This window comes from Rattus norvegicus, chromosome 19 (genome assembly GCF_036323735.1).
Source record: "Rattus norvegicus strain BN/NHsdMcwi chromosome 19, GRCr8, whole genome shotgun sequence".
In the NCBI taxonomy this organism is placed as follows: domain Eukaryota; kingdom Metazoa; phylum Chordata; class Mammalia; order Rodentia; family Muridae; genus Rattus; species Rattus norvegicus.
In genome coordinates, this window is record NC_086037.1 from 15376701 (window position 1) to 15392542 (window position 15842).

At 45.7% G+C, this 15842-nt stretch overlaps 2 protein-coding genes across 2 annotated transcripts in view; both read left to right on the forward strand.

Annotated features, from left to right (window-relative positions):
* Positions 1-15842, forward strand: part of LOC134483152 (uncharacterized) — a 757250-nt gene that overhangs the window by 315051 nt on the left and 426357 nt on the right. The gene's annotated exons all lie outside the window — the stretch shown is intronic.
* LOC134483157 (disks large homolog 5-like) lies at positions 1507-5948 on the forward strand. The gene is made up of 4 exons (XM_063278413.1): positions 1507-1626; positions 2670-2829; positions 4022-4165; positions 4798-5948. The coding sequence occupies exons 1-4, from the start codon at positions 1545-1547 to the stop codon at positions 4976-4978; spliced, it is 567 nt and encodes a 188-aa protein (XP_063134483.1). The 5' UTR covers positions 1507-1544; the 3' UTR covers positions 4979-5948.

The window sequence follows — 15842 nt, forward strand, 5'->3', positions numbered from 1 at the left end:
CTATACCCTCTGTTCTTATGGTCAGGCAGCTTCCTAGAGAGTGGGTGGGAATGTGCTTTCTGTACTTTCTGCTCTATTGTCTAATGTCAAGGGTCTAAGCGAAGGCCAGCTTAAAAGATTCTCATTCTTAAGAAATGGCTGTGCTGATATATAAATGGGGATCTTTCATATCCACTTTCTTCCAAGTCTACCAGCCATCTCAGATTTTGCTGTAATATGCCTGACAATCAAGGACACAGAAAAATAACTTGATACACAGCAAGGACATTGTGATCATATCCTGTGTCGTTATGTATATTCTGGATGAGGTTTGTTAAAATGACAATATTGCACAAAGCTTTATGTAGGACCCATCAAATTAAGGGTCACTATGCACCGTCACAGCTAAAATGGCCTGGTCAGAAGTGACCACTGGATCACTCTTCTGTAACTTCACATGAGAGGCTCGTGCTTTTTGTGTTTTTGTATTTTTTCTGTATTTTTCTTATTTATTTATTTATTTATTTATTGCTTTATATGTTGTCTGGAAGATAGTTCAAGTCATGGATCTGCCCCCAAAATTTGAGCTTTGCTACTAATACTTTAGTGTATGCATTCAATAAAATAATTTGGTTTTTTTTTTTAGTACGATAGATGCTTTTGTGTTTTGTGGGGTGATCCATGAAACAGAAGTGAAGATGCTTGTTTCTTATTCTGTCCACTGAGTTATGTCTCTAAGCTTGTCCTACTCCTTTGGCTGCACCCCCCCCACACACACACACACATCTGCTGACTATTTTATTTTTCAGATGAAATCACACATTATAGCTTAGAGAAGCCTGTAAGCAATCCTGCTTTGGTAACTTAAGTGCAAAGAGGAGAGCCCCACACTCAGCCTGAGGGTGCATTCACTGGTGAATCCAAAATTTCAGTTTCCTCTGCTAACAGATCACCACATTGTTGCCAGGACCATAATGAATGCAATTCTTTCTCCTAAGGAATCTGGTGGCAACTGTCAAATGTTAAGCACAAAGCTTCAGGTTGTACCTATAACACACACCCACATCGCAACCTACCCTACAGGCTATTTCTGCATGTGATTTCATGCACCTGCACATGATGAGACAGGAGACCTCTTTGGCTACTTATAGGAACTGGTGTGATTTCTCAGTAATCTTTAATGGGTAATATTGCTGACTGAGGAGAATTTGAGGTAGGATGAAACATTTCTGTGCAGGGATTGGGGAGGAAGCACTCATTTAGATACATAGCAATGACTTAGGTTTTTCCAATCAAGCCTAGAGCCAAATTTGGCTTTGGAAGCATGTGGTGCTCAGTGGCTATGCCACAAGGAAGTCCCCTGAAAAGGGTCCATCAGCTTTTGCTCAGTACAGGGAGAACATTAGCAGGGAGGCAAAGTCTGTTCTCCATGACATCAGCCGTCCCTTCGTGGACATTCTATTGTCTCCTAGAGAGACCTTGGAATCCCTGTGATGTCACCAGTACCGTTGTGACAACCAATTCCCTACTTTTTCTCTTAGTGTCCAAAGGATATATCCACAGACATGTTTGCCCGTCTTTGTAGGCGCTTTGGGAGAGCTGATGTTGATAGAGAAGAGTCTAGAGTGAAGCAAACGAAACCTAAAGGTAATGATGGACAGAGGACATGGGGAATGTGGAGTAAGTTCTGGGCAGTGTATGTTGAGCTTCCTGTCAGGGGTGTGTGTGGGGGTCTTCCGCTGGCCTTTTTAGTAATGGGCCACAACCACTGGAACATCTCCACAGATATTGAATTCCATGATTATCACAATTCCTGAAAGTCAAGGTTTTCACATCATTAGTTTCTCCATAACCACATGGAGGATATGGCAGTGCCTATGCTATTATTGGGTGAACTTCTAGTCTTTACTTTTACAGTGCATTCGGTATGTTAAATTGATATAATAACACCATAAGTAGTCATGGAGGGTATAACTTTTCTGAATTAAACAGGGCATCAATGTACTTCACTTTCATTGCTTCTTTAAATTCAGTGACTATCTGACAGTAGTAAGAGGGAGAGAACTGTGCTCCTGGCCATGACCTTATATTCTTAGAACTCCTTTGACTAACTCTGGCTGACGGGGACAATCTTACCTTCATATATTAGAGGTTCTGTGTGGCAGATATTTTTCTACAGTAGCCAACTATACGGAGCAGGTACAGAAAGAGCTTGTAACCTATTGGCACTTCTGGGGCATTTGTCATTTCTGTAGGGGGAATTAATAAGTCTGTTGACCATGTCCTCCCCCTATATGACTTTTTAATGCAAAGTCATTGGACTAGAGTAACAGTGTAGGATATCTGAGTATCCCTGATCAATCAAGTCATTGTGGATGCTGAATTGATGATCTGACTTCTGAAACCAGGTTGTAGCCTGCGTACCTGATAATAATCCTGGAGAAGGCATCTTTCTGGTACTTGTAAGCCTGTGTGGTTGGGCATAGGGAACACCTGGCTGCTCACATCTCTTGGTCTGTATATAGTAGTGGGGGAACTGTGATCCACTTAGGATGCCTCTTACACATAGACCAAACTCCTTGCAGTGACACTGGCTTCCAAGCATGTTCTCCTGTTTGGGCGACACTGTGGTCTGTGTATGCTCTATGCATTCGCCCCATGCGGGTTCACTTGTATTCTTCTACTTACAGAGGCCTGCAGACAGACGTCATCCCCTGAAAATGTCCAAAACAAGGTGCAGGCCAATGAGGAAGAGGAGAGGCTGAATAGAGAACTGGAGCTAACTACCAAGGAGAGAAATGAGCTGACAGATCGCCTCCTTTATGTGACAGGTGGATCCATGAGCAAGAGGTATGCATTGCTCCAAGAAAACGACCTTGTTCTAAACCTCATCTCCCATAGAGAGGAGATGCAGAACCTGACCCTTACTGAGGAGTGAGTTTGGAAATGGACCCTCTGATTCCACCTGTTGAAAATCTGAACTTGTGATCTGAGTGAAGATTTCAGGGATAAAGTCACTTGGGCATGAGTTCCCAGTGTACAATTGGAAAGCCCTTGACAGGTGGTAGCTTTGCAAGGTTCTAGGTGCTGTGAGTTTATGGAGAGTGTTTGTACTTGCTAGGAAGGTGACTGAATGCTATCATCTCATGGCAGCACCCTTAGGTGACAGGTCCCACAGTGTTCATATCAATGCTTAACTAGAAGTCCTGAGGCTCAGGCCTGTTCCTTCTTGTCTCTGTGCCTTAAATTCCGAGACAGTAATGGTGCATACATTTCTACTGATTCTCATTGTGTTCTTTCCATATTTGTCTCTCTTTCTCATTCTCTGAGTCTGTTTACTTTCCTTTTCTTGTGGGTGTGTCCCAGTTTGTGTGTCTGTGTGTGCACAGGTCTGCATGCATATGCACAACTTTTATATGTTTCTGTGTCCCTCCACCCTTGGAATTTAGGGGTCTGTTTTTTGACCTCAGGATTTACCTGTATAATAGTTTCATGGAGGTGTGAGTGCTTTATTTTGGAAGCCCCACTTTCAACAGCACAGTTCTTTGCCTGTGTGGTCACATTTGTCTATACATTTGTATGCCTTGGGCAGATTATAAGTTTGTGGCAATATCTGGTCTCATCTCCAGAATTATGTGTACTGTCTGCCTCTAGAATATTAGTTATTCGGCTTGTGGCATTCCACTTGTCAAAACAGGAAAAATGAAATCAGAGGTTTCTGGAAGTGTGTGTGTGTGTGTGTGTGTGTGTGTGTGTGTGTGTGTGGTTGGGTAAGCTCTATGGCCTAGGCTCTTGACAGAATAACAGGTTTGAATGCAGATCCAGCCCTCCTGATTGAAAAAAGTGAGCCAGGGAACCCTTTATCTGGGTGCTTAGCTTCTGTTATCCTGGGCACACAATTCCAAGTTTCTGAAGCTGAAGAAGATCCAAATATGTAGAATTCAGAAAGTGTCCTTCCAATGCTGGGGTAGTACAGGACGCAGCCTGAGTTCATATAATCCTAAACCTCGATGTTCATTGGGTTCTATCTTCCTGGGGCCAGCCCGTACTTCAGGCCAAATCCATTTTATGAAAACTTGAAGATAAAGGAGAAACAGGTCATGTCATTACTGCACAACTTAGACACAAAGAACATTGAACATCGTGAGAAATTTCAGGAGCTCAAGAAGGAGATTAACTTCTATCGGTAAGTACTGGTCAGAAGGGCCCATCACTTGTGGAATATCCATTGCTGCCTCTCTTTGTTCTGGACTGGAGAGCCTGCAGCTCTGGGTCCATGTCGTCTGCTGTTTAAATATCACTGTGCCGTGGGTCTTTTGGACTCAGTTTCAGTTCCATAAGAGACTGTGACTTCTCACCACAGTGTCTATGCATCTTTAGAAGGCTCTGGATAGATCTATACTGATTCAGGCATCAGAGTGTTATTAGGCCGACCTGGGCCTCTGGGGTCATACCAGGTTTAACAAAGCTGAATGTGTGGACCACATGGTTAGCATGACCTCCCTTGGTTCTACTGTCCTCTTGTGGTTGTTTACTGCCTACTAATTGATGTTGCCCCGATGCATTGGGCTTTCATGGATAGTTGTAGATCCCTTGTTCTTTTGGAGAGACATGGACTCTTATTGGTGCTTGGGTCACAGAAACAATTTATTCTTCCCTGGATTGGCGGTTTGCTGTTTGTGCAGCAGCCTTACATGTATGGAGATGTATTCTACGAAGTCTTTATGGGAATCTGGGTCCTGGTGGAGTTTGTGGGATTTGGCAGTTGGAATGGGAGGAAGAGGCTTCAGGATCTTACTATGCAGAGTGTGTTTCCAGCAACCTGCACAGCCGGCTCCTGATGGACCAGGCATGTATGAAGAAGAAGTTGGTCACATTGAAGCAGGAGTGCAAGGAGTTACAGCGATATTTGTTTGAGTTGAACCCGAATGATGAAGACGAACAGGAGAAGACCAGCAACCTCCAGACCCAGCAAAATGTGGTAGGAACAAGCAGCTGAGTCAGATTAACAATGTCTGATACCATTTGCCTATTGGATACATCTTTGCTTCCCCTATCACCTTTCTAATCTCCCCACACCCAGTCAGTCACCCACCTCATGTGATAGAGTTATTCATTGCTCTGTCTATGCACAAGTATTCTGGGATGTTAACCACTCTTCAGAAACTGAATTATGGGCAATTATACTTCTCTGCCCTTTTTGAAACTGCAATCCAGAAATGGTGACAGAGGAATAACATATCACATGACTGAAGGCAGCAACTTGACAGCTGGTATGCGTGTCCCCACCACATCCGTGTCTTAATAGCTGCCTTCTTCTCCCAGGTCTCAGGAACTGCAGGAGACATGGAATAGGACGGATCCCAGGAAGACAGCCCCCTGAAGAATGAGTTTCTCTCTCAGGAGTTCCCTGTGACGACAATCCTCACAGTCAAAGACTTTTTGTGGGTGAATATTCTTCTTCTCAGATAATTTCCTCAATGTATAGAGACCCTACATTTATGTATCCGTATGCCAGCCTGTCTGGTTGAGGTCTTTCTCCTCTCTCATACCGACAACACCATTTGAGAGACAACTGAGGGGACTGCCTTGACATCTCACGTCCTAGAGGAGAAACAGCACTACAACTGTGTTTCTAAATGTTCATTAAGAAAATGCTGTTAAGAAATGTTTTTGGTTATGATTTTCATTGAAGTTTTCTTTTTGTTATTTCATAGTTATATATTCTTGTTACTGTTTTTCATTTTATACCATTTTAGGTATTCATTTTATTCCTGTTTTTTGTAAATTGTACTCCTTATGAATAAAAATTGATTTGAAACTCTTGACTCTTAAGACCATCTTATTCAAGGGTCCTTTCCCCTCCTGTAGACTTAGAACTGACAGCTGGATATGGATCTTTGCATGGACCAGGCAGCATGGGTAAATAGGGAATTCAAAGCCACCAAGGGGTACACAGGGTGATAGTGTCTTTTGTGTGGATAATGTGACTTTTTTTATGGACACACACTTTATGATGTAATCACTGACATACTGTATCCATGCTGTCATGTATTCTTCTCATCCTAACTATATCAGTCTACAACACACATTCCTTATTGACTGTTTGCCCAGATATTGAGTAACACACACTCATGCCTGTAGAGCTGCAGAAAAAATGACAACTTTCACAAAGGAATATAGAATAATCCTAATCGAGAACCATGTGCCTCGGTTTTTCTTACAATACAGCATTAGTATTAAACCACAAAGATAATGACCATTAACGTCATTTTGGGAAATAGGTTTTTATAGGTGCTGTTTCACTTGATCATTCATATGCTGTGTTTTTTATTGTTGCTGATTATATTTATTTTTATCATGTAACTCAATGGATCTTTTTTTTTCAAATGTATGTCTGGGCCACTCCTGAGTGCATTTCCCTCATGATCCAAAAGAGGGAATAGCATTCCCCTTTGTAGATGATTGTTAGGGACCATGTGGTTCTTCTGAGAGAGCAGCAGATGCTCTAACCTGGGAGTCATCACCACAGCTCCTGTAGGTAGCTTTTGTCCTTCCAGGGCATGTGCTATACTAGATGGACGCCATCATCTCCCATTAAGGAGAGAGATCTCAGGAGATGTGTATGTACAGGTGGTTGAGCAGTGCCTGCTCAATGTGGCAGCCTGCTAGGCATCCATACTGGGCTCTTGTGCCTCCACTGCTCATTGTGCATTCAGCATCATCCTCCAGCATCACTCAGTTTCAATTCCAAACAGATCTTTCACTTACTATCGATGATTATATACATTAAGCACATCTGATAAAATACTGAAGAGACTAGCCTCCTTCTACAGGCCAACTTGGCATAATGAATTCTTTTGATAGAAAGCAAGATAATTATCTTAATCTATGCAGGTCAGGGAGGACCTCAAGAGCATCCATAGTGAATGCAGACTGCAGCTGTGACCACATGTTTCTTTTGCATAGCACGTCTGTGCAAGCCCAGAGCTTAGGTGGGACAGTTCATGTTTCACCTTTTACATGGAAATCTGTGATTGTATTGAGAAAGTATATGTTCCACGGGACTCATTTACAATTTATGGAATTAAACTGACTTACTGAGAGTGGAGGTGACTCAGAGCGATAAAGTGAAGAAGAATAATCCAGTATGTCTGCAAACAGATGCTGTCTCATTAGGGCTTTTCAATGCTCAGCAGCTGGAGAAGCAAGGGAGAGGCATTGGTGACTCTCAAGCTTAGGTCCTCTAGTCATTATAAGCTGACCATGACACAAAAAGGGTCATAGGTATCACACTAGAACCTAGTAACTAGATTTAACCAACCTATCACATTAATGCTATGTTTGGTGCTATTTTTTGCCCTCTTAGGACCTGGAAGAGGCTTGGGGTTTTCTAATCCTACTCATAATGTATTATCCTTCCCAACACTATGGGCTTTGTTCTGTTAATGCTAACAGCGCCATCCAATACCTAGGATATTTTCTACTGACATGTGTGACATGAGACAAAACAGTCCCTGTCATCCCTCACCTGAATAAACTTCCTTAGAGGAAAGTGTAGGTGGAGGGTCCTTCTTTCCTCTCCAAGATCGAGAAACATTTCCAGTCTTCAGACAAGTGTGTCAGCCATTGTCCACTGACTTTCTTGAGATGTCCACAATGTCAGCTGAGTGAGGGCAGGGCAGGGCAGGGCAAGGGATTGGGGCAGGGCAGGGTAGGGCAGGGGATTGTGGCAGGGCAGGGGAGGGCAGAGCACTGGGGCAGGGTATTGGGGCAGGGCAGGGGTTTGGGGCAGGGCAGGGGTTTGGGGCAGGGCACAGCAGGGCATTGGGGCAGGGCAGGGCAGGCCATTGGGCAGGGCATTGGGGCGGGGCAGGGCAGGGCATTGGGGCAGTGCATTGGAGCAGGGCAGGGCAGGGCAGGGCAGGGCAGGGGATTGGGGCAGAGTCCATGAGATGTTAGTAGGCAACAGGCCAGCTGGGGCTAGTGTGGGTACAGGGCTTCTAGTGTGGGTGTGAGAGGAGTAAATTAGGAATGGTCAGATTCTGATGCAGCATATAGGCGGGAAGCAGCTTAGACCATCTCAGTGCCATATAGAGACATTGTAGACACTGATGGGCAATGTCGGGATAGTAGGGTCCCATATAGTGCTCTCTGCAGGTGTCAGGAGAGCATACAGTGGATCTGTCAGACTTATGACAATCAGGCAGGCACTGGGTGCAAGTGAGAATCATGGGACAAGCCCTGTGTGCAGCCTGGTTTGGGGACATTCCCAGGTGCCCCATGGACTGCAAATTAAAGGCAAAGGACACAGGGAAGCCAGCAATTCCCATGCACAGGACATAAATACCTGTAGATCTTACTAGAATTTCCATAGACTATCTGTCACTCGTCCTCATTATAGAAGGCACCAACATTCTGCCCTCTACTTCAACTTGGTGAGACAGCTATTCTAACTCCAGCAGGAAGGCCTCAGGGAAGACAGTAAGAACTCCCAAGTGACCCCTTTTACTATTGAAACAGGGTCTTCCTATGGAGCCCAGAGTGGCTGTAGGATACTAATGCTCCTGCCTCACAGTGACTAGAATTCCAATCCACCCTCAAGAGCAGTTGATTCATCAATAGATCAGACTAAGGACATGTGAGGCTCCAGGGTGCTAGGATTACCAGGGTCCTAGTAAGTTTCTCCAGCCTAAATTACAACCTGAGTCAGTGCTGCTATTTGGGACACCGCCTGATGCCCAGTGACATCACACCTTGGAACTCTTTGTCAAGCATAAGCTGTTATGGGAATGAAGTACCCACACAATAAAAACTGGTCTGGATACTCCTAGGTCAAGAATCCCCTGTTGGAAATGCCTTGGACCGCAAAATTTTAAATGCTAGATCCTTCTGGCTTTTAGAAGATTTATAAATACAAAAAAAGAAAGATGGGCATAGTAATTTAAGCCAGTGATCCTAGTCATGGGAAACTGAGTCAGAGTGATGGAAGACTGTAAGTTCCAGGGCAACCTGTGTTTCAAGAAAAAAAAAAAAAAAAGGCATGGTGAATATTCCACTCAAGTAGAAAACAAAAGGGTTTCACATGGGCCCTGCCATCTACTGGTCAGCACTCTCATCACCACAGCCACAGGGAGACACTGGGGAACATTTCCCACTGTCTCTCTTTGGGATGCATTCCACCCCATGATTCTATGTGAGGAATCCCCCAAAGGTTGCATCATGTGAGGGACCTATAAAGTTCCAGGATTGGGAGAATTTAGGAGTTTATAATTAGGGATGATCTACAGCTGTGGCAAAGCCTTTTCCCAGCACATGGCAGCCCTAGGTTTGTCCCCAACAGTAAAAATAAAATCCCCCAAAATAATTCAAACAAAATGTCCTGTAGCCTGCGCCCTGACCAGTCTCCTCAAAAGTGCGCAGGAACCTGGGTCCACATTTAGGACCCAGCACGGCCTCTGTGACCCGTGAGAAGGGATCTAATATGGGAATTAGTACAGTATGACTTATCCTTGTGGATACCTTTGGTGACAATAACCACCTGACCCCTGAAAACCCATCTACCTGGGGGGCTCAGCACTCATGTCACCCAAAAAGCCCAGATCCTAGGGCCAGCATGGGCAGGTGGTGAAGAAAGTTTGTCTCTCGTGAACATCAGTTGCTGCTCCTGACCTGACTCTATCCTCAGGAGACAATGTCACCCCAGAAAGTGTGGGTGTCAATGGCTCTTCCCAGGCCAAGACTGGGATACTGCTTAAGTTCCACAATGCACAGCAGTGCTCACTCTAGAGCTAAATGTTCTACAGCTGAAAGGGGTGGGTGCTCTGCTGGCCACGCCCCTCCCCTGCAGTATTTAGTGCACTCAGAGTGGTGCTTCAGATGTGAGGGACTTCTTGAGGCTACTCCCATGGAGAATGGCAGATTCATCAGAACGGGGCACAGGGTGAGTTCAGAGCACAGCTGGGAGGAATTTAGGGATGCCAAGCCATGACTAAGACCAGATCCTGGGCTGACAGGCAGTTGAGCTGGAGAACTGGCATCCAAAGTGTGACTGCCTGAATTCCTCTTAGACCAAAAGCCCTGGATCTGAGCTACTTTGGTGCGTGCTCCTAAGTGGGGTCCCAGACACAGGTCAGAATTGGGGCTGTGCATGGACTTTGGTGCTGGCAGCAGGTGGCTTAGCCATAAAGTGCCGAGCTTTCCCATCTGTGCCCACTCAAACTCCTCTGTTTCATTTTAGGTGTGTTTGGTATAGTTTTGAGACAGGGTATCTTGTAGCAGCCCAACTCGCTTTGAGCAACAATGTAACAGAAAAATAACCTTGAATTCAAAATCCTCCAACCCCTCTGTCCCAAGTCCTGGAATTAAGACCTCCAGCTGTGACCATTTTACTGCAGCATAGGATCCATCTGTATTAGAGTGAGCTTTGGAAATACTGGAGCTCCGACTGTTCCTTAGAATTCAGGTTTCCTTAATTCTTAGCGGGAGTTTTGTGATGATGCTGATCAGAGAGTCAGGAGTTACACTGGGAGAGGTAACAGTCCTGGCAGCCCTGAGTGCGCAGTGAAAGTCAAGACAGAAGCCTGCTGATTAGCACCTGAGTGAAAGTGGGAGGATTCAGAGTTCAAGAACAGACTCAGTTACATTCCTAAAACCATATTGCAACATTTTTGTTTCATTTTTGGCTTGTTTTCTTTGAGACAAGGTGTTAATTTATAGCCCTGGCTGTCCTGGAACTCACAATGCCTCTGCCTCCCAACGGACGGAATTAAAGGCATGTGCCAACATGCACTGCCACTAATTAATTTTGAATTAAACATGCTGGCACAATCCAGTAATCCCAGTGCTTAAGAGGCCGAGGCAGGCAGATATCTGGCTTCCTGACAAGTCTGATCTACAGAGAGCATGTCAGAATAGCCAGGGCCAAACAGAGAAACCCTGTCTCAAAAAACAAACAACAAAATGAATTTGTTTTAAAGAAGAGAGGAACGATTTAACAGAGAATTAGAGGCCAAGATCCAAATGATATTGGGTAGTACAGAGCCTAGCTTCTGAGATGAAACTGGACACTATGGGGTTAGGGTGGGGATTCTCATCTTGGACTGGGAGACAGAGGGTGACTTCAGGCATGGAAGGTTCAGTCAGTCATTAGTCAGGATTCTCAATCAAGAGGGTGTTGTAAGTTCCAAAATGTGTGAGCAGTGTTCTGCATGAGAGTAGAAGAACCCGCCTACCTATACAAAACAGCCAATGAAGAGTAATCACAAGCATACGTCTGGAGGTCCATGGAGAGGTTAACATCCACCTTAGTGTGGATTCTTCAGAGCACAGGTGGAGAGGAGTAGAAGAGCTGATGGTGGCTGAGGCAGGAGAGGAGTTCGGGTGTGAATTTGAGCCAGTAAAGGAGCTTGTAGGTTGGGCAGAGCAATGAGAGGTCTAACAGCATAGCTGTTGAGATCCTTCAGATTAATTTGTCTTAAGAGCCTCATGCCATAGCCAGGGACAGGAGTAGATCTGACTATTGGGTGGCTGGGCTCATATAGCCCAACAGGTTTGTCCTTGCATCTGTGGGATTCCAAGTCTCTCCCTTTAGACACAGCCATGGAGAAGGTGTAGCAGTGAAGGTGCAGATGGCTTTGCAATGCTTGGCTTATGGTGTTGAGTACTTCATGCTCCACAGAGCTAGGAAATGTCCTAGAAGCCAGGGAGGCTGAGCATGAGGAAGACAGGTCTCTGGGAGAGAGAAATGATAACCAAAGTCACTAAGAACTTCCTGAATCACAATGTCTGTTAACCATATATTTTATTTACTTATTTTTATGGGCCTGAGTGCTTCACCTAATAAATGCTTGTGCACCATGTGGTATGTGTGGTGCCCGTGAAGTCCAGACTGATTCCCTAGAATTGCAATTACAGGTTAATAGGAGCCACCATGTGGACACTGGGAACTGAACCTTGGTCTTCTGCTCTTAGCCACTAAACCAACCATCTCTTCAGCACCACCCCCCAATTGTATAGTCATTAAGATTTAACCATTTGGCCTTCAGTATTTGAATTAATACAGATGTGACAAGAGTTATAGTTAACATGGTGGTTCAGGTATAGACAGGCAGGCATCTCATTGTATACAAAATATGAATCCTTCCTTCCTTCCTTCCTTTCTATCTTCCTTTCTTTCTTTCTTTCTTTCTTTCTTTCTCTTTTTGATTTACTCTTGGAGACAGTGTTGTTTTTTGTGTAGCTGACCTGGAATTAGCTCTGTAGAGGAAGCTGGCCTGGAATTCAGAAATCTGTCTGCCTCTGCCTCCCAAGTGTTAGGATCAAAGGCCTGTGGCACACCACCACACATCCTTCTGTTTAAAGGAAAAATGTAGTCTTACAGGTCAGCATGAGTTTAGCCCCGGTATAGACATTTTCCTAGGCCTTAGGAGCTGTAGAGTTCATGAAGGATTTGCTGCCTTCCCCTTTAGCCTGGCTAACTATGAGAGCTGCACACCCATGGGTGTTTGCTTCACAAGAGTCTGGAGGATGAGGGTCACAGGCTGAGGTAACTGTGTAGAGCAAAGGATGCTTGGTGAAGGTCAAGTGGGTAAAATGCTGAAATGCTGAGAGAAGAGGCCTATGGTAGGCGCCTCCTACACCTGAGACTTCCAACCCCGAAAAGCAGGGGGTAGAGAGTGAGGATGCACAGTGCACACAGGTCAGGAAAAAGCCATGTTCCTGAAGCCTCCATGAGTGGTGGACAGGCTCTAGGGCACCATGAGGGACCTCAGGAGCTTCTGCACTTTGTAGAATTACAGGGTTATATGTTTCACATGCCCATGATTTGCCCCCTGCAGCAGGGAGAAGCCAACACCAGAAACCTCCAGCTCCCAGCCCTGCTTTTGCTATGTAGGTTTATCCAGAAAGAGGTTGGAAGTACCTGGACCTGGAGTCTCAGGTGGTTGTGAGCCACCTGACCTTGGTGCTGGAGACTGAACCCAAGTCTTCTGCAAGAGCAGCAAAGACCTGTGCGCTGCCTGGCCCAGCCAGGGCTGTGAAATGGGATTTATTTTCATGCTGAACAAGCCCAACAACAGTTTAGGTCCCTAGAAGCCACGTAAACCTGGATGCAGTAGTGTCTGTCATCCTGCCCTTCCTACTGGGAAATATGAACCTAAAGTGGACAGTCTCTAGGATTAGGGGGAAGGGCTAGCCTAGCAATCACAGCCATGGATGAGAGGTAGGTGAGGACCTGTGCTCAGTTTGTCTCTGACCTTTACACAGGCACACACACACCTGTACTCACAGAAACGCCATACAGACATACGTGAAAAAGGAAATAAAAACAAACAACATTGAAAATACAGTATACTGGGGCTGGAGGGATGGCTCAGTGGTTAAGACCACTGACTGCTCTTCCAGAGGATCTGAGTTCAATCCCCAGCAACCACACATTGTGTCTCATAACCATTTCTACTCTCATATACTACCCTTTACTGTTGTGTCTGAAAACAGGGACAGCGTACTCAGATGGACAAAATAAATAGTTTTTTAAAATCCTTTTCTTAAAAAAAAAAAAAAAACTCTTCTGTGACACATGATCATTGTGTGATTCCAAATGTCGCTAAGTCAGTAAAGTCCTATTGCTACATGGTGCACCAGTTGTGTCAGCCTTGGTAGTAGAATGGCACAGTTGAAAATTTGCTGGTCACAGTGACCAGGCAGCCTAGAAAGCTAACCATGTGCAGAGAAGGCTGTGCTGTGTCCTAGTCCTCTACCCACACTGCCCCTCATCCCAACGAACATAGCACAAAGAACAGATGAGGAATGTTCCAGGATTCTTTCCTCTTTGATTGCCTTACTAACCTAGCCCTGTGCTACATGTAACCTTGTCACATCCTCTGTCCCATCCCTAAGCCCTCATACCTGTCAGATAAGACAGGGATCTTGCTTTGGGGGGAAGCTCTGGTCCCTCTCTGTCCTAACAGGCTCTGAGCCATCGCTGAAAGAGAGTCCTCTGAGGACTGAGGGACATCCATAGCCAGTGCTCTGACTTCCAGGAAGGTTTGAGGAAGGGGGTCCTCTTCTTGTGGTGCCTCTAGTAGGAGCAGCCCACACTTGGGCCCAGCTCCCACTGTCAGAAAAATGAGGGTGGCTCTGGTCTTTGCACAGCTCTCTAGCTGAATGAACAGTGCATCTCTCCTCTCTCTCTTGCAGGAAGTCTCCAGTCTCTGGTGCAGGTGCTGTTCCCAAGACAAAGGAAAGGAAAGTGCTAAGTGAGGGTTCCCCGGATCCTTTAAAACATTATCTGCATTGTCTTCATTAATGTTTCTGTTTAATTTTTTATTCCATGTGTATTGATCTCCTTGTAGGGGTGTGCATGCCAAAGCATGAGTGTTGACGGTGGAGGAAAAGCCATGGGAGTCACTTTATCCTACTGTGCGGGGTCCCAGGCTCTGAACTGGGTCATTGAGCTTCTTTACAAAGAGCTTTCATGCTGAATTTCTTGCTGACTCTGATTTCAGGGAGAGCATCTCATACAGCCCAGACTGGCCAGTAAACTACTGATCATCCTACCTCAAGCATTACCATCTAGTTCATGAAAGGTTGAGTTATTGACATGAGGAACTGGGGATGGGCAGAGGTGCATGACTGAGGCTATCTCTGCTCAGTGGCATGCCTTTGGGGACAGATAGTTTTCATCACTGAGGTGTCATTTGAGTGCAGTGCTCCTCTGGAGAGAAGGAGTCTCTTTTGCCAGGGCATCAGGCTCTCCAGACAGGACTTGAAGGTGGAGGTCTGGAGGCCAGGCCTGCATTCCTCTTCAGAAGCTGCATTTACCACTCTGGACAGTGCTATAGCACAGGGTCACATATCCAGTTCCACACTGAGACCTGCTGAGTCACATGCAGTTTGTGCTGAGAAGCAAACTGGGGTCTCCTGCAAGGGCAGTGTGTGCCTCTCAACCACTTACTCATGCTTTCCTTAATTGTACACTCGAAGTGGGGCAGGCATGACACATGTGGGGGTCAAACACAAATCAAGGGAGTTTTTTTCTCTTTTTGTATCAGAGAGGGCCTAAGGATCAAACTCAAGCCCTCAGGATTGACAGTGATGCCTGGACCTGGTGAGTTCAGGGTAGGGGATGAGGGTTTAGTCCTAGGGATGGAGCCCAGGACCTCACATACGCTAGGCAAGTGCCTAATCACTGAGCTACATCCCCAGCAGATGTTGGTTGCAAGAGAACTTGGGCCCTCACCATGCGAAAGGAGCACTCTATCACTAAGTGGCCCCAGCCTGGTAGTCTTGTTTGTAACCTCTGCTGTGTTTGCATGCTGCCTGAGCTTATTAATATAGCCACATCCTCAGGGTGACAAAAACTTCATGGAGACTCCCACTGTCAGATACCTGAAGACAGGTTTCAAAGAGAACAGGTAACCAGTGCAGAAGTCTCAGAGTGTTCGTGTGAAGTACATGGAATATAAGTCCCAGATGACAGAATGCTCAGAACACTGGTGTCCCCACTCTTGGAAGTAACCAGGGCCACAGATCCCAGTCTTTCATCACACCTGAAGACCCCTAGCTGGCATGGTGGCACATACTTCTCATCCCAGCACTTGGGAGGCTTAGTCAGGAGAATCTCCTGAGAACAGGAGTAGGAGGACAGCCTGGCCAACCCATCAGGTGTTACCTGCAGGTCTAGTTCCAGACATAATCCTAGCATGCAGTCATCCCCGGCCATGCAGGGAAAGCATCATGGCACACCAGGAAGCCAGTGAGGCCCATGTTGCTTGACTGGGCAGCTACTTGTTAGCCATAAGGACTAGGGCTCAGAGTGCCCAGAGGCTGTGAGACTGAGGGTTTCAAGGACCCAGCAGCAG

What these genes read in the sequence shown, in the direction of transcription:
- LOC134483157 (XM_063278413.1), top strand. Translation starts at nt 1,545, where the DNA reads ATGTTTGCCCGTCTTTGTAGGCGCTTTGGGAGAGCTGATGTTGATAGA. An exon ending in GAAGCAAACGAAACCTAAAG is followed by an intron (nt 1,627 to 2,669) that starts GTAATGATGGAC and finishes TTCTACTTACAG; the next exon opens with AGGCCTGCAGACAGACGTCA. An exon ending in GGTGGATCCATGAGCAAGAG is followed by an intron (nt 2,830 to 4,021) that starts GTATGCATTGCT and finishes TCCTGGGGCCAG; the next exon opens with CCCGTACTTCAGGCCAAATC.